This window comes from Lissotriton vulgaris, chromosome 11 (assembly GCF_964263255.1).
Source record: "Lissotriton vulgaris chromosome 11, aLisVul1.2, whole genome shotgun sequence".
In the NCBI taxonomy this organism is placed as follows: domain Eukaryota; kingdom Metazoa; phylum Chordata; class Amphibia; order Caudata; family Salamandridae; genus Lissotriton; species Lissotriton vulgaris.
In genome coordinates this window covers 474,640,379-474,656,655 of record NC_141699.1, presented here as the reverse complement: position 1 = coordinate 474,656,655, position 16,277 = coordinate 474,640,379, and the positions used below count along the sequence as shown (strand labels likewise).

The window sequence follows — 16,277 nt, the reverse complement described above, 5'->3', positions numbered from 1 at the left end:
ATTATTTTGAACTTAATGTTTTACACACACTAACACTGAGGAAAGATTTCACCCCATCAGTACCTGTTTATAATCAAAATACAGCAATTAACATCAGAAAGATTTCTAGTCAACTTTTGTGAAGGGCCTTCCACTCCGCTGGAATACGTGCTACCACATTAGAAGCCCACCTGGCCTTGGCCGGGAGAAGCAGGGGTCCCTTAAAGCCATGGCGGTTTTGTGCATAGTGAAGCAGTTTACCCATACAGCTTTCATCTCACCCCCTCCCTTCCATTCCTCTCTCCTCTCCTAACACCGGATCCCTCTCTCACTTTGCAGGCCATTTTCTGTCACCCTTTTTTACAACTTCTGAACTCTCCCCATTCAACCTCTCACTTCACCTTTAATCACCTCTTGCCATTCTGTCTTTTCACTGCCCTCATCTCTAACAGTCTCTCACATTTATCTCATGGCCTCTCTTGCCCCGTCACCCCCCGTGCCCCTCAGCACTTCTCATTCACCTCGTCTCTCCATTTAAATTTTTGTCTATTTGTATCTTACACCTCTCAAGTCCCCTCATTCATCTGTTCCATCTAACCTTTGTTCTAACAGAAGCCCTAACCTTTGGCTTACACTCTCTTCTTGCGTGTCCACACTTCTCTTCGGCAATTCACATTTCTCCTCATCCCTGACCTCTTCAATCAAATTCTCTCAGTCCCTTGCTGTCCTCTCTCATCCTCTCCTCACCAAGCATACGAGTCGGACCCATATGCTTCTCTCGGCCTGCGCCACTCAGCTTATTGTTTCCTAATTCAAGAAGGCATGAGTTGTCTGTCTCGCTGTTTTGGTGCAGGCCAAGCAGTTATTGAACTTGCACCTCCTTTGCCTCGCTCCACCAAGAATCTATTATCCTTTAGGAAGATATAAAAACCTTTCTCTATGCTCTGTAGGTTACCCCATTTGGCTGGTTCTCATTCTCCTTCTATGTGTTTCTCATTTGCCTTCAGGCAGCAGATGGTTATTAGCCCCAGGACATCTTTTGGTAACAGTAGCGCACTACAAATGTAAATATTAATAATAGGCAGAAGCTGGGAGCCACTAGACCAGATTTTCGGGGAAAGGGCTAACACTCCCAGCCAGGGCTGGCCCTAACACTAGTTGCACACAGTGCAACAGTTTTATTTGGTGCCCCACCCCCGTTTCCTTCTTCTCCATGAATTCCGTCACTACCACTCACCAACAAATGCACCTCATCTCTCTATAGCACCTTTCTGACAAACATTTTTTTTTATCGCGCTACTCATAGTTTACTCACACTAATTTCTGTGATCTGCATGGCACATATTCTTTGTAGCAGGCATATTAACCCTTTGCACTGTGTGGGTGACGAGTGCCCATGTGAGTACACAGTGAGCGATGCAACAATGTGAGAGTAGGGTGAGAGGAGTGACTGCAGGGTGAGTAAGGTGCCCATATGAATGTGGGTGCTGATGCAAGTTCAGAATGGGACGAATGAATGTATGATTACTGATGGACTTGTTTGAATGAGTTGCATATTGAGCAGTGAGGGGGACAGGTTAGTGAAGTGTCATGTGAGTGCAGGGTGAGTAGTGTGCTCGTTTGACTGCACTAGCGTGAACAGCGCAATTGCATTGAGAGTGCAGACTGATCACTGTGAGTTCAGGGTGAGTGGTGAATGGTGTGAGTGCATGATGATCGTTATGAGTACTGGGTGAGCTTGAAAGTGAAGGGCGAGAATGAGTGAGTTGTCTGAATGCAGGGTGCATTCCCAGACACTTGAAGTAGCTCAGCATGTTATTGACGGCAGCATAGGATTTAAGATCTAAGTTAAACTATTGCTATTATGGTATTAATCAGGGATCAAGGCTAGAGGAAATAAATGTGCTGATCCTGCAACAAACTTCCAGTTTTATGGTTCGAGTTGTCGTAAAATTATTTGATTGCCCAGTAGGTACAAAAACAAGCAGTCACCTAAAGCTGTATATTAAGCACTTATCTGTGCATCCTTCAAACAGTAAATATAAATAGAAAGCACTTTCAATTGTGTTCTTGGGTTGCTTGAATGATCCATGACTGATAATTAAAGAGAACAAAGACAGAAAAGTCACATAAATAATGAATACATACCTTTTTATTTATAAGTCTAGTTAGTGTCAAGAGGAGGTCTTTGCAGGTGTTTTCCTTTTGGCAACCCTACTTTATATTCCTTTTCATGAAATGCATTCTCAAACTACAGCAGTAAATGTAAAATACAAATGTAAGGAAAAGGCAGAGTGGGGAACCAGGGGGTACTGTAACCAGGAAAAAAACACTAAGCCTCTGTAACCAGTTTACAAAGGCATGTAAATATGCAAATGGTCTTTATAGACCTGTGAAAAACTCAGGCGTGCCGTAGATAAGACTCCAGACACTGCCCAGCTGAGCCCCCAGCAGCTCGAGTTGCATTGCAGCAGCCCGGACTGAGACACCGGATCGGGGGAAGAGGGGGGCTGAAGCTCTTGGGGCTGGGCAGGATTGTGACTGGGAATGGGCGACCCCCTTTGCATCGCTCCATGGCCCCCCTGGGGGTTGCTACCCATAGTTTGAAGACCCCTGAAATAGGTGTTTAAAATAAAAGTAAATTCATGTTCATGAGTCACATAAATGAGCCTTTGCAAATACTGTGAGTTAACAGGTGGTTTCACCCACAAAGATTGGTGAACATCCACAAATTCATAGATTTGTGGGTATTCACCAAAAGTTTAACATTTGTTAAACATTCTGTAAATTCACGCACATTTGCCTACATTATTTTATCATGAGGGACAGGGGATTGGGATTCTCCACAGGAAAAATAAACTATGGTGTCTATAAAAAAACAAAGCAGAGAGTAAATTGTGACATGTTCATGAACATTTGAATTAAAGTAACATACACAATTGTACACCTGCTGTCTTTCTTTATTTCGATGTGTTTATAAATCGGAGTTCTCAAAGAAGTCATTGAATGCCCTAAATATGTTGGCTAGTCCTAGAATTATTTGTGAATTAGGAATTTAGTCCGAATAAGGGACTACTCATACAGAGGGAGGCAAACTCTTACTTGTTAACTTCTCAATTCAATCCACTTAAAACAGTGTTAAGTTCTGGGGCCAAGGTTTTTCTCAATAGTCTGTGGATGATGCTATCAAAGGATGGGGAGCTAATACCAAGGCTGCTTAGTCTTGATTTCTCCTCATTCCTCCTAGTCTTCCACTAGACCGACCCTGCTCCTAGAACTCACTCTTACAGGTTCTTTTAAATAACCTTTTCCCCATTGTCTGTTTTTCCATCTTTCTCTTCCTCTTTCTTTTTCCCTGTGTTCTCTCTATTGCTGTAGATGAAATTTTGATGAGGAAAATAAGTGGCAGTGCTAAACAATGAGTGCCAATGGCCCCACCTGAGACCACTGGCTCAAATTAAGCACTGGGTTTTGTCCTTTAATGCATTTTCTATGTTCCTGGAGCTCAGTTTGTCATCTGTACATTAGTAGCACTGAAGTAGCTACCTCTGTTTGATTTTGCCTATTATTTAAGTTTCTCTATTTTCAGTGCTGTTAAGTTTTTGCATTTCTTTTTAGTTGCCTACCAGGGCTCTTCTCCCTTTCCCTCCCCCATCCCCTACTCCTCCCAGTCAAGCTGATAAACCAAGAATCTCTTTTGTAAGTTTTAACACAAAAAGCCATCATTGTACCATGTCTCTCCTCCCACACCAATGGCAATCAATCACGTAGGGCATAAGGAGACATTGTAGTCCAAGGGCTGGGAGAATGTATCTTTGTTGCAAATGAGCTGTGGAGCTGTCCCAAGACACAGGTTATCTAATAATTTACTAGTTTCCAATCCAACCAAGTGAGTTCACATTTGTCATAAAATATAAAAGCAAATGCAGTTTCCTTTTAACGAATTACTTAAGAAAACATTTAGAAAACATGAGAGCATTTCATTCATCCTACTGAAGAAAAAATGTGCTCAAATATTTGTTTTGGGCTACTTAAAATTCACCCAGCCCTAAGGCTCACAATGAGGTCTTCCTGGCCATGGTGAAGATGTTTCTCAATAAATTGATATGATGGATTCTTTGATTGGGGTTATAGAATTCTTGGGCACAAATCCGCATGCACACAGCTAGTTTTCCAATCAAAGCTTGAATTTGTGTTTTCTCAGAAGTAATCTAACCTTCTGATTTTGAATTGCATTACTGTTTACCTTTGAATTATGGGTTTCTCTAACAGATGCACTCCTCTGATGGACGCCATCAGCAGACCAGAGTTGGATATTCCAGCCCTCAGTATGTTGTGGTGAGTTACCAGTATGTTTTTCTGACTTTTCTTCAATTGTTTATTAAGTGCTCTAGCAGAATAATGGTGATTTCAAGAAAATATTTCACAGCTTAGATCAAAGTTAACCCAAACAAACGTTTTTACTTGTACCTATTTTCAAGGATTTCAGTTGCGTTTCTGAGGAATACTATCTCAAACCTTACCCGACTAAGTAAACAATATTGTTGGCCCATCAAGCGATATACGATAGGTCGACCATTTTACAAAGATTTGCCCCTTTGTTAAAAAAGGCTCGCAGATGAGTTTGAATTACACTTTGTGTGTATATACACTTTTGTTGGTGAAAGTTAATAATAGACTCAATGAACAGTACCTCAGAAATCCCTATAATTTCCTCACCATTGAATTATTGTTGAGGGGAATCCCATTAAATCTGGAGAGGGGGAAATAACTTGGAGCATGATTCCTGCGTGTTTTTACAGGGTCTTTCACACAGAGATTTTTAGCTGTTTTCAATGTTATCAGAATTTATGGACCTCTTGTAATAAGCACCAACGTCTTTGAAATATGCTTGTATAACTTATTCAGATCTATAGAATTGCACTTTAAATTGGACAGAAAGGATTTTAGAAGTCAAAATAATTTAAAAAAACTGTCCCTTTCCCGATGCTCTTAATGGTGCAAAGAGTGTCCTTAGGATCAATAGTCAGTGGGGATTTGGTAGCATTTCTCCCTGTCTCCAAAGACTCACCCGTGTCCAATGTCTCATCCACAGCCGTATAAGTCTGAGAATTGCTTATACCAAACCTGTGGCTGGATGTAATTAGCTATGGAGATATGCATATTTTATGCAATTAGTAAAAACTATGCCAAATAGGGCGTGCTTCTGGTGATAGTAAAATGTGGTTACTTATGATGCTCGCAATGAATTCATGTAAGTAGGAAACTGTAGTAAATACCACAAAAGGCTTATATGTGACTGGACCACAATATCACTGCATAAATACCAATTAGTATGCATGCTGATAAGTAAATTGAAATGTAGGTTAATACTGCATCGCTAAGTCATTATGGATGCTCTACTTCTGTTGATGCAGTGGTTCAGGTCATCATTCGTAGCTGTAGGTCTGTAACCCATTATCTGTAGTGTTTTTACTGCACTACAGTTTTCCTGTGCAATCCTGTCGTCTATCTCTTGTGAAATAGTATTGAGAGTAGTACGGCAAATAGGTGACAAGTTAAGAAACAAAATAACTTAATATGACTCAAAATCATAAAACTAACAACATAATTTTGAGACTTTCTGCCCACTACTGCAGGAATCCCTACAGCCACTATTACCTAGGAGCCTAATCATGATTAGTATTGTGTTGAAACTGTGCCATCATTGACCTGTATTGTGTTGGAATTGGCCCATCAATGCATATGTCACAGGAATCCTACTCATTAGCTCGTCCTGTGACGACGTCACTCAGCCAGCATGGTAGACATCAGTTAGTATTGTCAAGTATTCCCCCAGCATCCTATTTACCCACTTGCACACCACTCTCCCTTTCTGCTATGGACCCAACGCTACTCGTGTAACTCTGTTCCCTCCTCATCAATACCAGCATGGCAACAACTACAACACTGGGCAACTTTCTGCACGTACTCATCCCTTAATGCAAACAATACAACCACCTTTCAGATTGCTCTCCAGGATTGTGGCCACTCTCAACCACCCAGGGATGGAGTAACAGCAAATGTTACATCTATCAAATGAGCTAAAAAATTTCACTATCGGAGATATATCTGCTTCTCCTATATGGGAAGTTGAAAAATGTTACGTGGACTCGAAAACCTTAAATCATTGCATGGTACTTGCAAATCCATATTCCTTCACTCTTCTGCAAATGGAAATTGCCACATGCTTGTAACAAAGAGGCAATTAAATCAGTTCTTTGCCAATTACCAATTTTGCTCATTATGCTTTTGCTCTGCCTATAAGTGGTACCTGTGTGTTCATTGTACTAGACCCAATTCTTAAAGGATTTATATGCATCTCAGTTTGTCATAAGAACACAATGGACCAGATATACGAATATTTGGCCTCAAAATACTCGTTGTAAATTCTGATCAATATTTTTGTGACCAGTAAATATTTTTAATAACTGACCTATAGCCTAGGAAGACAGTTATTAAAAATCGAAATTACAGTGGGTCGCACACTGACCTTCCTCATAAATATTAAGGAGATAGGTTGCAAATTACTACCCTTCAATTGGAGACTATCACAGGGAATGGTGGCTGCATGGGTCCAATAGAACAGCATGGCGGTTGCTTTCAAATGAAGCAAACTTTCCATGAATACAAATGCAGTCCATTTTCTTTAAAGGAAACAAAGCTGTGCTTTGTTTCAATATAAAAAACACACTTACTTTTTTAAAGTTAAATAGTTGTCAGTGATTCTCTGAACCACATCCTACTCTTCAACAAACATTTTAATTGTTTTTATCTTTACATCCTCAAAGGGGAAAGGTCACCAAGTGGACCTCTTTCGTTTTGCAAATACATTACTACCTCCTTTGAATTGTCAGTTAACATGCATTGCAATGCATGAGATATCAATTTGGTATTTTGAAACACAATAACATTTATTTTATTTTCTGGAGATATAAATGTATTCTCCTTATCCTGGAAACCTACACCTGTGGCAATTGACATTCATACCAAACATTTAGTGTGAAACCTTAAATTTAAAAGTGCAAATTTGCTGCACTTGAAATTGACAGGCAACGAAAAATCCATGAATGTAGTCATCTGATATCAATAATATAACAAAAGAGTGAATGGTGATTTGTTTCTAGAAGAAAAACCACACTTGATTGCAGCATAGTCTTTTTATAAAAAATCGATGACACTATAGATCTCGTAAATGTTAATCTTGCTTTTCAGGAGAGCTAAAAGGAAGTTCTGCATTAATATTTGTATTTAGGGTAGAAGATCAGTGGCAGGAGTAGAATGGTACATCCAAGCTGGTTTGAGGGATCTACATAAAAATAGTTCCAGGCTGCAGCTGAAATCAGTGAATCAGTTATTGATTATCCTTTATTATTGGCTTGTCAATTTCTATGCAGGCCTCTCCCAGCCCTGAACCTTCTCTCCAGTCTTTCGGTGCCAACGCAGTAAAGGTAAGCTTAAAAATGATGAATCTGATTTTCACATCTAGATTTGAGCACTCTCCTTTGAGGGCACTGACTTTCCACCCTAATCATAACTGCAACAGAATATCTACCACGGTAGGATTTAGAATCCGATACATTCTCAGATCTTAACATTGAACTATCATTTGAGATTAGGAGAGTAAATCCAAGGGTTTTGAATCATAAAAATAATTTGCAAGACTAAAAATGTTTGTGATTTAAGCCAACTGTGACTATTCCGTTATGTAATCACGACATTGATCGGTAAAGACATTATCGATACATTATCATTGGATTATACATAGAGGAATTCTTTTTCTTATTGAAACACACGTCTGCCTCATAAGTTTGCTTTATCTGTCATAAATTGCTCATTGCTTGACGAGGATACCAGTTTGTGCCATTCATGTTATTTGTTCTCTTTAATGGCTTTTGATTATATAAACTTGTGAGCATTGTGAGTGGCAAACCGTGACTTTGTGAATTATTTAATGTATGTCAACAAATAGGACAGTAGTAAAGCAACCAAGGTGAAATTAGTCGACAAGTATGTACTTTATAATGTTCGTTTAATCTTCAAACCACATTATGGATATCATTTCGGATTCCATTTGTCTAAATGAAGGCTTATCTCAAATGGGCCTTAGGTGTTTCTAAAATCGGCATCGCATATTATAAAAATCAGAACTGTGAATGTACATGTGAAATGTATCGTTTTGAACTTCCAATTTGAAAATAGTAATTGTTGGAAGTACTTTGGCCCTGAGACAAGTGAACACAGAGAAGTGAAAGTCTTATGAAGCATGTGAAATATGGCAGTTGTTTTTTAAGTATAGTTTAGGATGCACCGGTACGTGGGGGTCTCATTTTGCCATTGTTTCTACTGCAACTTCAAAGTACTTGCAAGCACTGAGGAACGCTAGGTATAGTTTTCAGAGCAAAACACAAATTGACTGCAATCTCCTGTTTTTAAGAAGTACAAGACTTTTACAATAACCTCAGCCGTTCCAGCCGTTGAGGTCCCTCAAAAAGGCACAATTATTTTAATTTTCACTATCAGTAGTCCAGCTAACTGATGTAAAAAGGTGAGTAGAGGGGTGGAGCATGTATCTATAGGAGACAGGATGATCTGAGAGAGACCATGGGGCATATTATCAAGCCCATTATTGCTGCTTTTGCAGCCATTTTTGGCCAAAAAGCAATGATAATTTATTGCAGTAGTATCCAGGACATGCTAACAAGCTTTAGCGTGTGTTTCCTTGTGCTAGCACCCATTTTACTAATGCCTTGCATCGCATTGCTAATGAAATGCAAAGTAGGCGTTTCTCACATAACTTCACAGAAATAAATCTCTAACGCAGCTTCACGATATTTACAACGATGCCCTGGACCCGCGTAGCGACAATTAAAATCGCGCTAAGCCCCCATTAATACTGGAAACTAACGTCTGCAAAATTCCTGACTTAGCTATTTTATCCTATAGGAGGTGGATTGTCAGGCTAAGTGCAGCATGGCCTATTATCAATGATTTACCTATTGCTGAATTTTTATTGCTGGATTTCATGCGATATTCCCGCTTTTCCCCACTATCGCTGGGTTTATTATAACCTTGGAGATAAGCATTTACAATAATGCGCTATCTCTGCAATGAAATCCAGCGATGGCGGGTGATGAGAAAAACCGCGCTAAACGCGCTTAGCGATAATCATCGCTGTTTGTTGATAATGTGCCCCACAGTCTCTTGAATTTTGCGCTTTAAACCAATGACATCTTAAGGAATTTGGGGTCCCTGGGCTGAAAGTTTGGAACAGCTTTTAATTTATGATCCAAATTCTAAATGTGTTTACAACTAATAACAAAGTGGGCCTTGACACAACTCAAAAAACAAATGGATGTAGATCTTATTTTTAGGATAAACAGATTTAATCTGCAACTGAGGAGAGATGTATTATTTGCAAGAAACTGTATTAATGCAACAAACCCAACAAAAACAGAAAAAGAGGCTGCCGGGGGCCAAGGATTAATAGCTTGCCACGCACCAAATATTCAATCAGCTAGGCCATCGGGGTAAGGACAACAAAAATCACTCACCCAAGCCTTTTTCCAAAAGCGACTTAACAGAGAGAACCAATCGCTCATAGACAATCATAAAGAACCCGGTAAAGGCAAACAAAGTCTGATGACTGGAAGGGTCCTGTTGTGAAATAAAAATGTCCGGGGTCAGTGTTACTCTAGTCTGGGTTTCTAATTACATCTATAACAAAATGAACATCCAAAGACATTCTACAGGTGACTACCTGAATCGTATTACTCCGCTTAATGATTATTGTAAAAGACCTCCGAAAAAGGGGGTTCACAAATGGCAAACTAGAGCAGCGTCTTACAGAGGTTTCCAAAACAACGAGGCGTGTCCTGTGTTACACGCAGCGTAAGGTCACATGGTCTCGGGCTTCAATCCATAATGGTTGACTGTTCTATCCTCGAGATTTTTAGTCAAGCATACTGGTGAACACCATTGATACCACAACAATCTACTAACAACTGTTAGTCATGATATTATGTATATCTCTATCTTGTTGTCCAATGTATTAATGGTACTGCTTTTATGTTTATTAGCTTAGGGAATTGTATACATTTGTATAATTGTGTATGTGTAATTTATTCTACATGTCGTGCCTTTTGTCTAGGGACCTGGAAGTAGATACAGACATTTTTTATTTAGTAATGTATTGTATATTTAATGTCTTCACGTAGTCTGTTGAGATAATCCTTGAAAAAGAACTACCTTACCATGGTATCTATTAGCCATGTTTTTGTCTATAAAGATGTACAAATTGTAATACACTTGATTATTGTGGTACATGTACTAAGCTATCTACTTTGCCCATGATAAGCACCATTCATTGCATATGGTATATTCAGCACACTATGAAAGCTCTCTGACTGGCTGTATCCCTTTTTTCGAGCCATGCTATACTCAGCAGATTTTTCGGTGCATATCCTTGGAGCTTCGAGTAGGCTCGTTTTTCTAAGCCTAGATGCGTGAGGAACTGTCTCTTTTCAAAACCCCTTTTCTTTATCTATTGGGTAATATTCAGACAACTAATTGTGAATATTTATTGGAAATGGAAGGCGGATTGGGTGTACAATCATTCGTCAATTTCCATTTTGAAATGGTGGACACGAAGCAAGCAGTCTTTTTTCTATCTCTGCCTGGAAGTTTTTTTCTTAAAGATGTGGAAAATGCCCGAGACCATGTGACCTTACATTGCGTGTAACACAGGACACGCCTCGTTGTTTTGGAAACCTCGGCAAGACGCTGCTCGAGTTTGCCGTTTGTGAACCCCCTTTTTCGGCGGTCTTTTGGAATAATCCTTAAGCGGAGTAATACGATCCAGGTAATCACCTGTAGAATGTCTTTCGATGTTCGCTTTGGTATCGATGTAATTAGAAGCCCCGACTAGAGTAACACTGACCCCGGCCATATTTATTTCACAACAGGACCCTTCCAGTCATCAGGCTTCGTTTGCCTTTACCGGGTTCTTTATGATTGTCTATGAGCGATTGGTTCTCTCTGTTAAGTCACTTTTGGATAAAGGCTTGGGTGAGTGATTTTTGTTGTCCTTACCCTGATGACCTAGCTGATTAAATATTGGGTGTGTGGCAAGCTATTAATCCTTGGCCCCCGGCACCCTCTTGTTCTGTTTAGAACTATACGTACGAACGCCCGGATTCCCCTGTAAATTTGTGCAACCAATTATCAATCTTCCTTTGGATATCAATTGACACATCATTAATAGGGAAGTCTGGTCTATTTAATCAACTGTCAATGGGTTTGACAGACACTGGACGATTGTGCCTTTTGGAGATGGGCATTTAGTCAGTCTTTTTGTTCCTTCTAGGTGGCCCGTCCAGTCGCATTGACGTGACCCCATCACATTACCCGTGGTAATGTACCCAACACAATTATCTGAATTAATTAGAAATTCTTTTATACAATCAGTAAATCTAATTGAATATAATTACCTTTCAGGTCCTCTTGCCCTCCCCTTCTGACCATATTTCTGAAGAAGACCCGCAGCAGAGGCCTTGAATTTCCCCTTTTTTGCGTTAGGGTCGAAACGTCGACAATTATGTCCCTATCGTTTTGAGGCCTACACCTTTAATTTTCCCTGCCCTTGTCCCCGTCTTGTATGGCAAAATTTTGTATATATATAAGTGTATTGGTAGGCCTTTGGTTGTTCAACTGGAAAATTTGTATTTTTAGTTGTACATAATTATCTTAACTTTGTCCTTTGAGCTATTTTTCTCTTTTCAATTCACTTGAGCACCCCTTTTCTCTTGTCTACTGCATCTCACAGTTTTTCTTTTGATCAATTATTTTAGGAATATGTAAATAAATTTGTTATATAAAAGAATGATGAAGTATAACTCTCTTTTGATTTGTTTGTGTTGGGTTTGTTGCATTAATAGCGTTTCTTGCAAATAATACATCTCCTCTTCTCAGTTGCAGATTAAATCTGTTTATCCTAAAAATAAGATCTACATCAATTGGTTTTTTGAGTTGTGTCAAGGACCACTTTGTTTTTATATATAAATTGATACCCAGGTCCTTTGACTCACTGTGTCAACCCCATTGTTTTAATACAACTAATATTCAGCAATAGTGATGTGTGTTTTCAATATTATAACAGAGCAGCAGCTCACAAACATTACTGAAAATAGTCTGTGACACCCTCCCGTTTCTCATATGTCCAGTCCTCTTTTTATCTAAAAGAATTGTTTTTATGCATGAAACATAAACACATAATTTCTCTGCAAAATGTCTTAACAGACTCTCACATTTCATCCACATTAAAAATAAACTAAAGACAAGCGTTGGCATAGCTAATAGGTCTCGCCCTTGGGACCTTATAAGTGTTTAGCCTTGCAACAGTTAATGTTGTTGCAGTAAGGAGATTGTGCTGCATAACTAAATACATATGAGGTCCCAAAGGCGAGACCTATTTGATATGCTAATGCTTGTTTTAACAGTTACTCATGTTTGAAGCAGCTGCAAACTTTAAGCGGTCTCAGGCGTGCTGTCTATAAAAGAATTGTTTCCAATTGCCTCATTTAACTTGCTTCAACACTTGCTACTAGTCTGAAAACTGAAAGAGCAATTGTATCAACTGTGGCTAAGTGATACAATTATTTTACAGGAGAAAGTCATGGGAATCAATTAAACCCCTGCTTTTTAATTGTAGGCAATAACTTACAAATGGAAAAGTGCAGTTATATGAGGATAAAAAATCACAAATGTATTTTTGAACCAGATTTGATATTGCCAACTATGAAAATGATGAAATGAACAGTTTTGACACAATGGAGCCGTGATTCATTTTGTGACACAAACCGTGTGCTCTGATTCGAGCCATCTTAAAGGCTGGCATTCAAATACGTCCCAGGATTCAGAAACGTATTGTATGTTTTTCTCCATGAGACTTGGCGCATTGGTAACTTGTTTTAAGCAGACTGCACCTCCCCGGTTCCCGGTTTTGGGATTTTAGGCCCCGCGTTTGACAGTTGTGTTAGCCTGTGGCAGTCGCAAGACGTTGAAATGAGATTCTTGTGTTGGGAGCAGCTCGCCCCTGACTTGTGCCTGAATTCCATACTTCCCACGGAGGATGGTGCTCAGCTAGAACACAGCGTGTTATTCAAGCAGGCTGGAAAGCGTGCTGGGGAGTTGCTAATTCTGTGCTAAAAGCTATTGTGAATCTCGAACAAACCGTCCCTGATCTCGCTGACATGTACTCGAGTGATCAAAACAGCACAGCCAGCAAAGTTCACATTCTTCTAAAAAAAACAACAAAACAAACACACGAGTGGTGCGCGTGCCACAGCAAGCCATGCTTTTTGAATTATTGCGCACGCGGCTGGGCACGATAATTCAAAACATATGGCGCCCATGTGGGTTACAGCATGCAATAGGACAATGACGCATGAGTGTGAATGTGGTGAGCTTTCTGAAGCCCCTTACAATAAGTCTTGGAGAGCAACGCATGCGCGCTGCTAGGTGAGACCTAAAAAATGGGATTTTAAAAAATCTGTTTAACACCTTTGCCTCGGGGGTAATTCACGCACTGCGCGAGGGGGGGGCAGCGCCGCGGTGCTCGTGACGAGCCCAGCTCGTCACTAGGCACTGTGGAGCTGTGCCCACTGATTGATTCTCCCGCACAGGTGGGGAATCAATAATGCGTGGGAGTGCCGCGACCATTATGATGAGCCCCGCTCATCATGAGCTGGGCTCGTCCTAAGCATAGTAGGGATTAAGAATTAATCAAGGTCTACAGGGCAAGACTCTGCAGAACAGAGCTGGCTCTGAGGGGGTCCTGGGCCAGAAGCCACTTTGCCTATGATTTAAAAACCAAACCAAAAGGGAGGCTCATTAAGCAGGTAATTACATTATTTTAAAATCCCGAAGTACAACTAACTGTTGTTTAAAGGAGTAACGTTTAACTCAATAGGACTGTTCTTTTAAAGTTATTGTGCATCTAAGTGTATTTCGTATGTGTAAAGAAAAAAAATCCTTTGTATGTCTAAATTATACTATCCGTGATATTTTTAAGGGTCATTTTAGAATCCCAATGTTTACTTGCAACGGTGGAGAAAAAAGAAAAAGTGCAAATGTACTTCCGCACTTAGGTGCGCACCTTCTGAAAACATAGAGGCACAAGATGGCAGGAACATTGTCTTTAGTAGAGCACACAACTCCAACAAGACTTTCAAAATCCTTTTTACATACAGCTTTAATAAATAAGCACACTTGTTTCAAAATTGCCAAGTAGCCACATATCACATTTGACATCTTCAGCTAATCCTGCAATTTCATTTGCGTGCTGGCATTTTTCTGCCCAAGTTTATAGTATTAAAACATAGAAAAAATGTCATAGTTCAACATTTTGTTGTTTTAATCACTAGGAGTGGCTGAAAATGTCCCTTTTGACTTGCTGCCTCGTGGCTGAAACATAACAGCTTTTACCCCTCCAAAAACAGCATTGCCAGATATAGATTGTAAAGTGGTGCATATTCAGCAAATAAAAAAAAGGATTACATCTGAAAACATTATTCTTAATTACTCTAAAAAATACGAAAGGCCTTATTACGATGTCGGACAGACTTAAAACCGTCCGACAAAGTCTTGGTCCTGGGACCAACCGGCCCCCGATCAGTGGTCCCCAATGCCGAATTAGGTTGTAACCGAACACTGTTCGGTCACATTCCTACATTTCCCTATGAAAGCATGCATTACAGCCATAAACTGGCCATAATACATGCACCCATAGGGAAATGGAAGGTGCTGTTCATCCCTGCACCTAGTGGCAGGCACCTTGGAGTGCAGGGATCAACAGGGGTGCCCAACCAGAGGCTGCACACACAAAGGGCCCCTGCTGGGAGCTCCCAAACACGCTTTCTGACATGATGGAAACCGTACATGGTAATCCAAAGGGCAAAAAGGCCTTCCCCATGGGATTTGGTGCCGTTTCTGACTGGCCGACGGGCTCCATGAGGCAGTCTGAATCCAGTAGAACGGGTAGGGCTGGCGCACAGTCTGAATCCAGCCAGAATGACTGGTGGATTTGAATTCCAACCGGCTGAAACATAATCAGCCGGCTAGAATTGAAACCTACGAATTGGGTCGGAAAGCCTCCGACCTCCAATGTAATAGGCCCCTAAATATTCTTTTGTGATAGGAATCCCGCCTTTGCACGGGGCTACCATGTTTATCTTTTTTAGGTCGAAGCCTACCAAATAGCTCAGTTGTCTGGTTACAAAAAGACTACTTGTGGGCATTCTGCAAGCTTCACTGGGAATGTATTGTGCCAATTGCGTACCATTGGCTTTATGATTTGTAATTCATGTTTTTGGCTTTCTATTTGCTGTCTCTATTTGTTTTAGGCTGTCCGGCATGTCTTTGCTCCTTCTGTGGAGCAAAGCTTGCTCATAATCAGTCAGTGTATTCTTCCACAAGTCCTCACTTTTTCTAAACAGACCTTTAAATTTGTTCTTATCTTGTTACATTTGCTGTGCATTTAAAAACAGAGGTCAAATGTCAGGCTATGTCTTCCGAGAGCTTTGTGTGCATTTTTCTTTCTCTAACTTCAAATGCGAGGATTTATGCAAGAATCTTGCTGGGTACTGGGATAAAGTTTTTTTTCTAGCCCACAGCTAAATTTAAATGTCTGTAAATGAACTGTGCAAATATTTCAAATTAAGAAAGCACATTTTTTTTTCAATTTTTAAGTGTGGGGGAAACAAATATTTTAATACGATCAAAACAAATCAGAACACTAGCTGATGTCATTTCCACACATTATTGTTTGTGCGTTGTATAGTTATTATGCGGACCTTTCTGCTTAATTGCATCATCTAGAGACTTTGGGACAGCGCTTTGGTTTGCTGACACTTTGCGATCTGCTTATCTGCCACCGTTTACTCAATTCCGGTACTTCACGCAACCTTGCTGTCCCTTCTAATTGGTGTCGGGGCTTTAATTTTCTTTATTTCTGGTTTACAATCCCGAACGCCACATTGACACCAAATATATTACACTGTGTGGATGATCACCATTCCAGATTTACATAGTGGAACGTTACAACGGTTAGGGTGAAGCCTTTTTATTATTAAGACCATTGCCTGGGACCTTAACTTCCGATTGATATCTTAGTCCTGGCACTCATCCTCACCATATACATACTAGGTTCCTGCTTTTTAATCTATATTCTTATAGAGAAAAGACTTCGACTCATCTTTTGG

General features: G+C 40.1%; 1 protein-coding gene across 5 annotated transcripts in view; it reads left to right on the top strand.

The window, feature by feature from the left end:
- The window catches only part of LOC147679996 (zinc metalloproteinase-disintegrin-like VLAIP-B), a 242,830-nt gene that overhangs the window by 210,549 nt on the left and 16,004 nt on the right, over positions 1-16,277 (top strand). For 2 of the 5 annotated variants that reach the window (XR_015300922.1, XM_086943535.1), the window contains exons 21-22: positions 4,252-4,317; positions 7,416-7,469. Coding sequence is in view for 4 of the 5 variants with exons in the window: in XM_086943535.1 (XP_086799661.1) it covers positions 4,252-4,317; positions 7,416-7,469 (120 nt within the window). In the remaining variant the exon portion in view is untranslated. Of the gene's footprint in view, positions 1-3,597; positions 3,679-4,251; positions 4,318-7,415; positions 7,470-16,277 lie in introns of all 5 variants that reach the window. The other 3 variants (XM_086943537.1, XM_086943534.1, XM_086943536.1) reach the window with 3 other exon arrangements.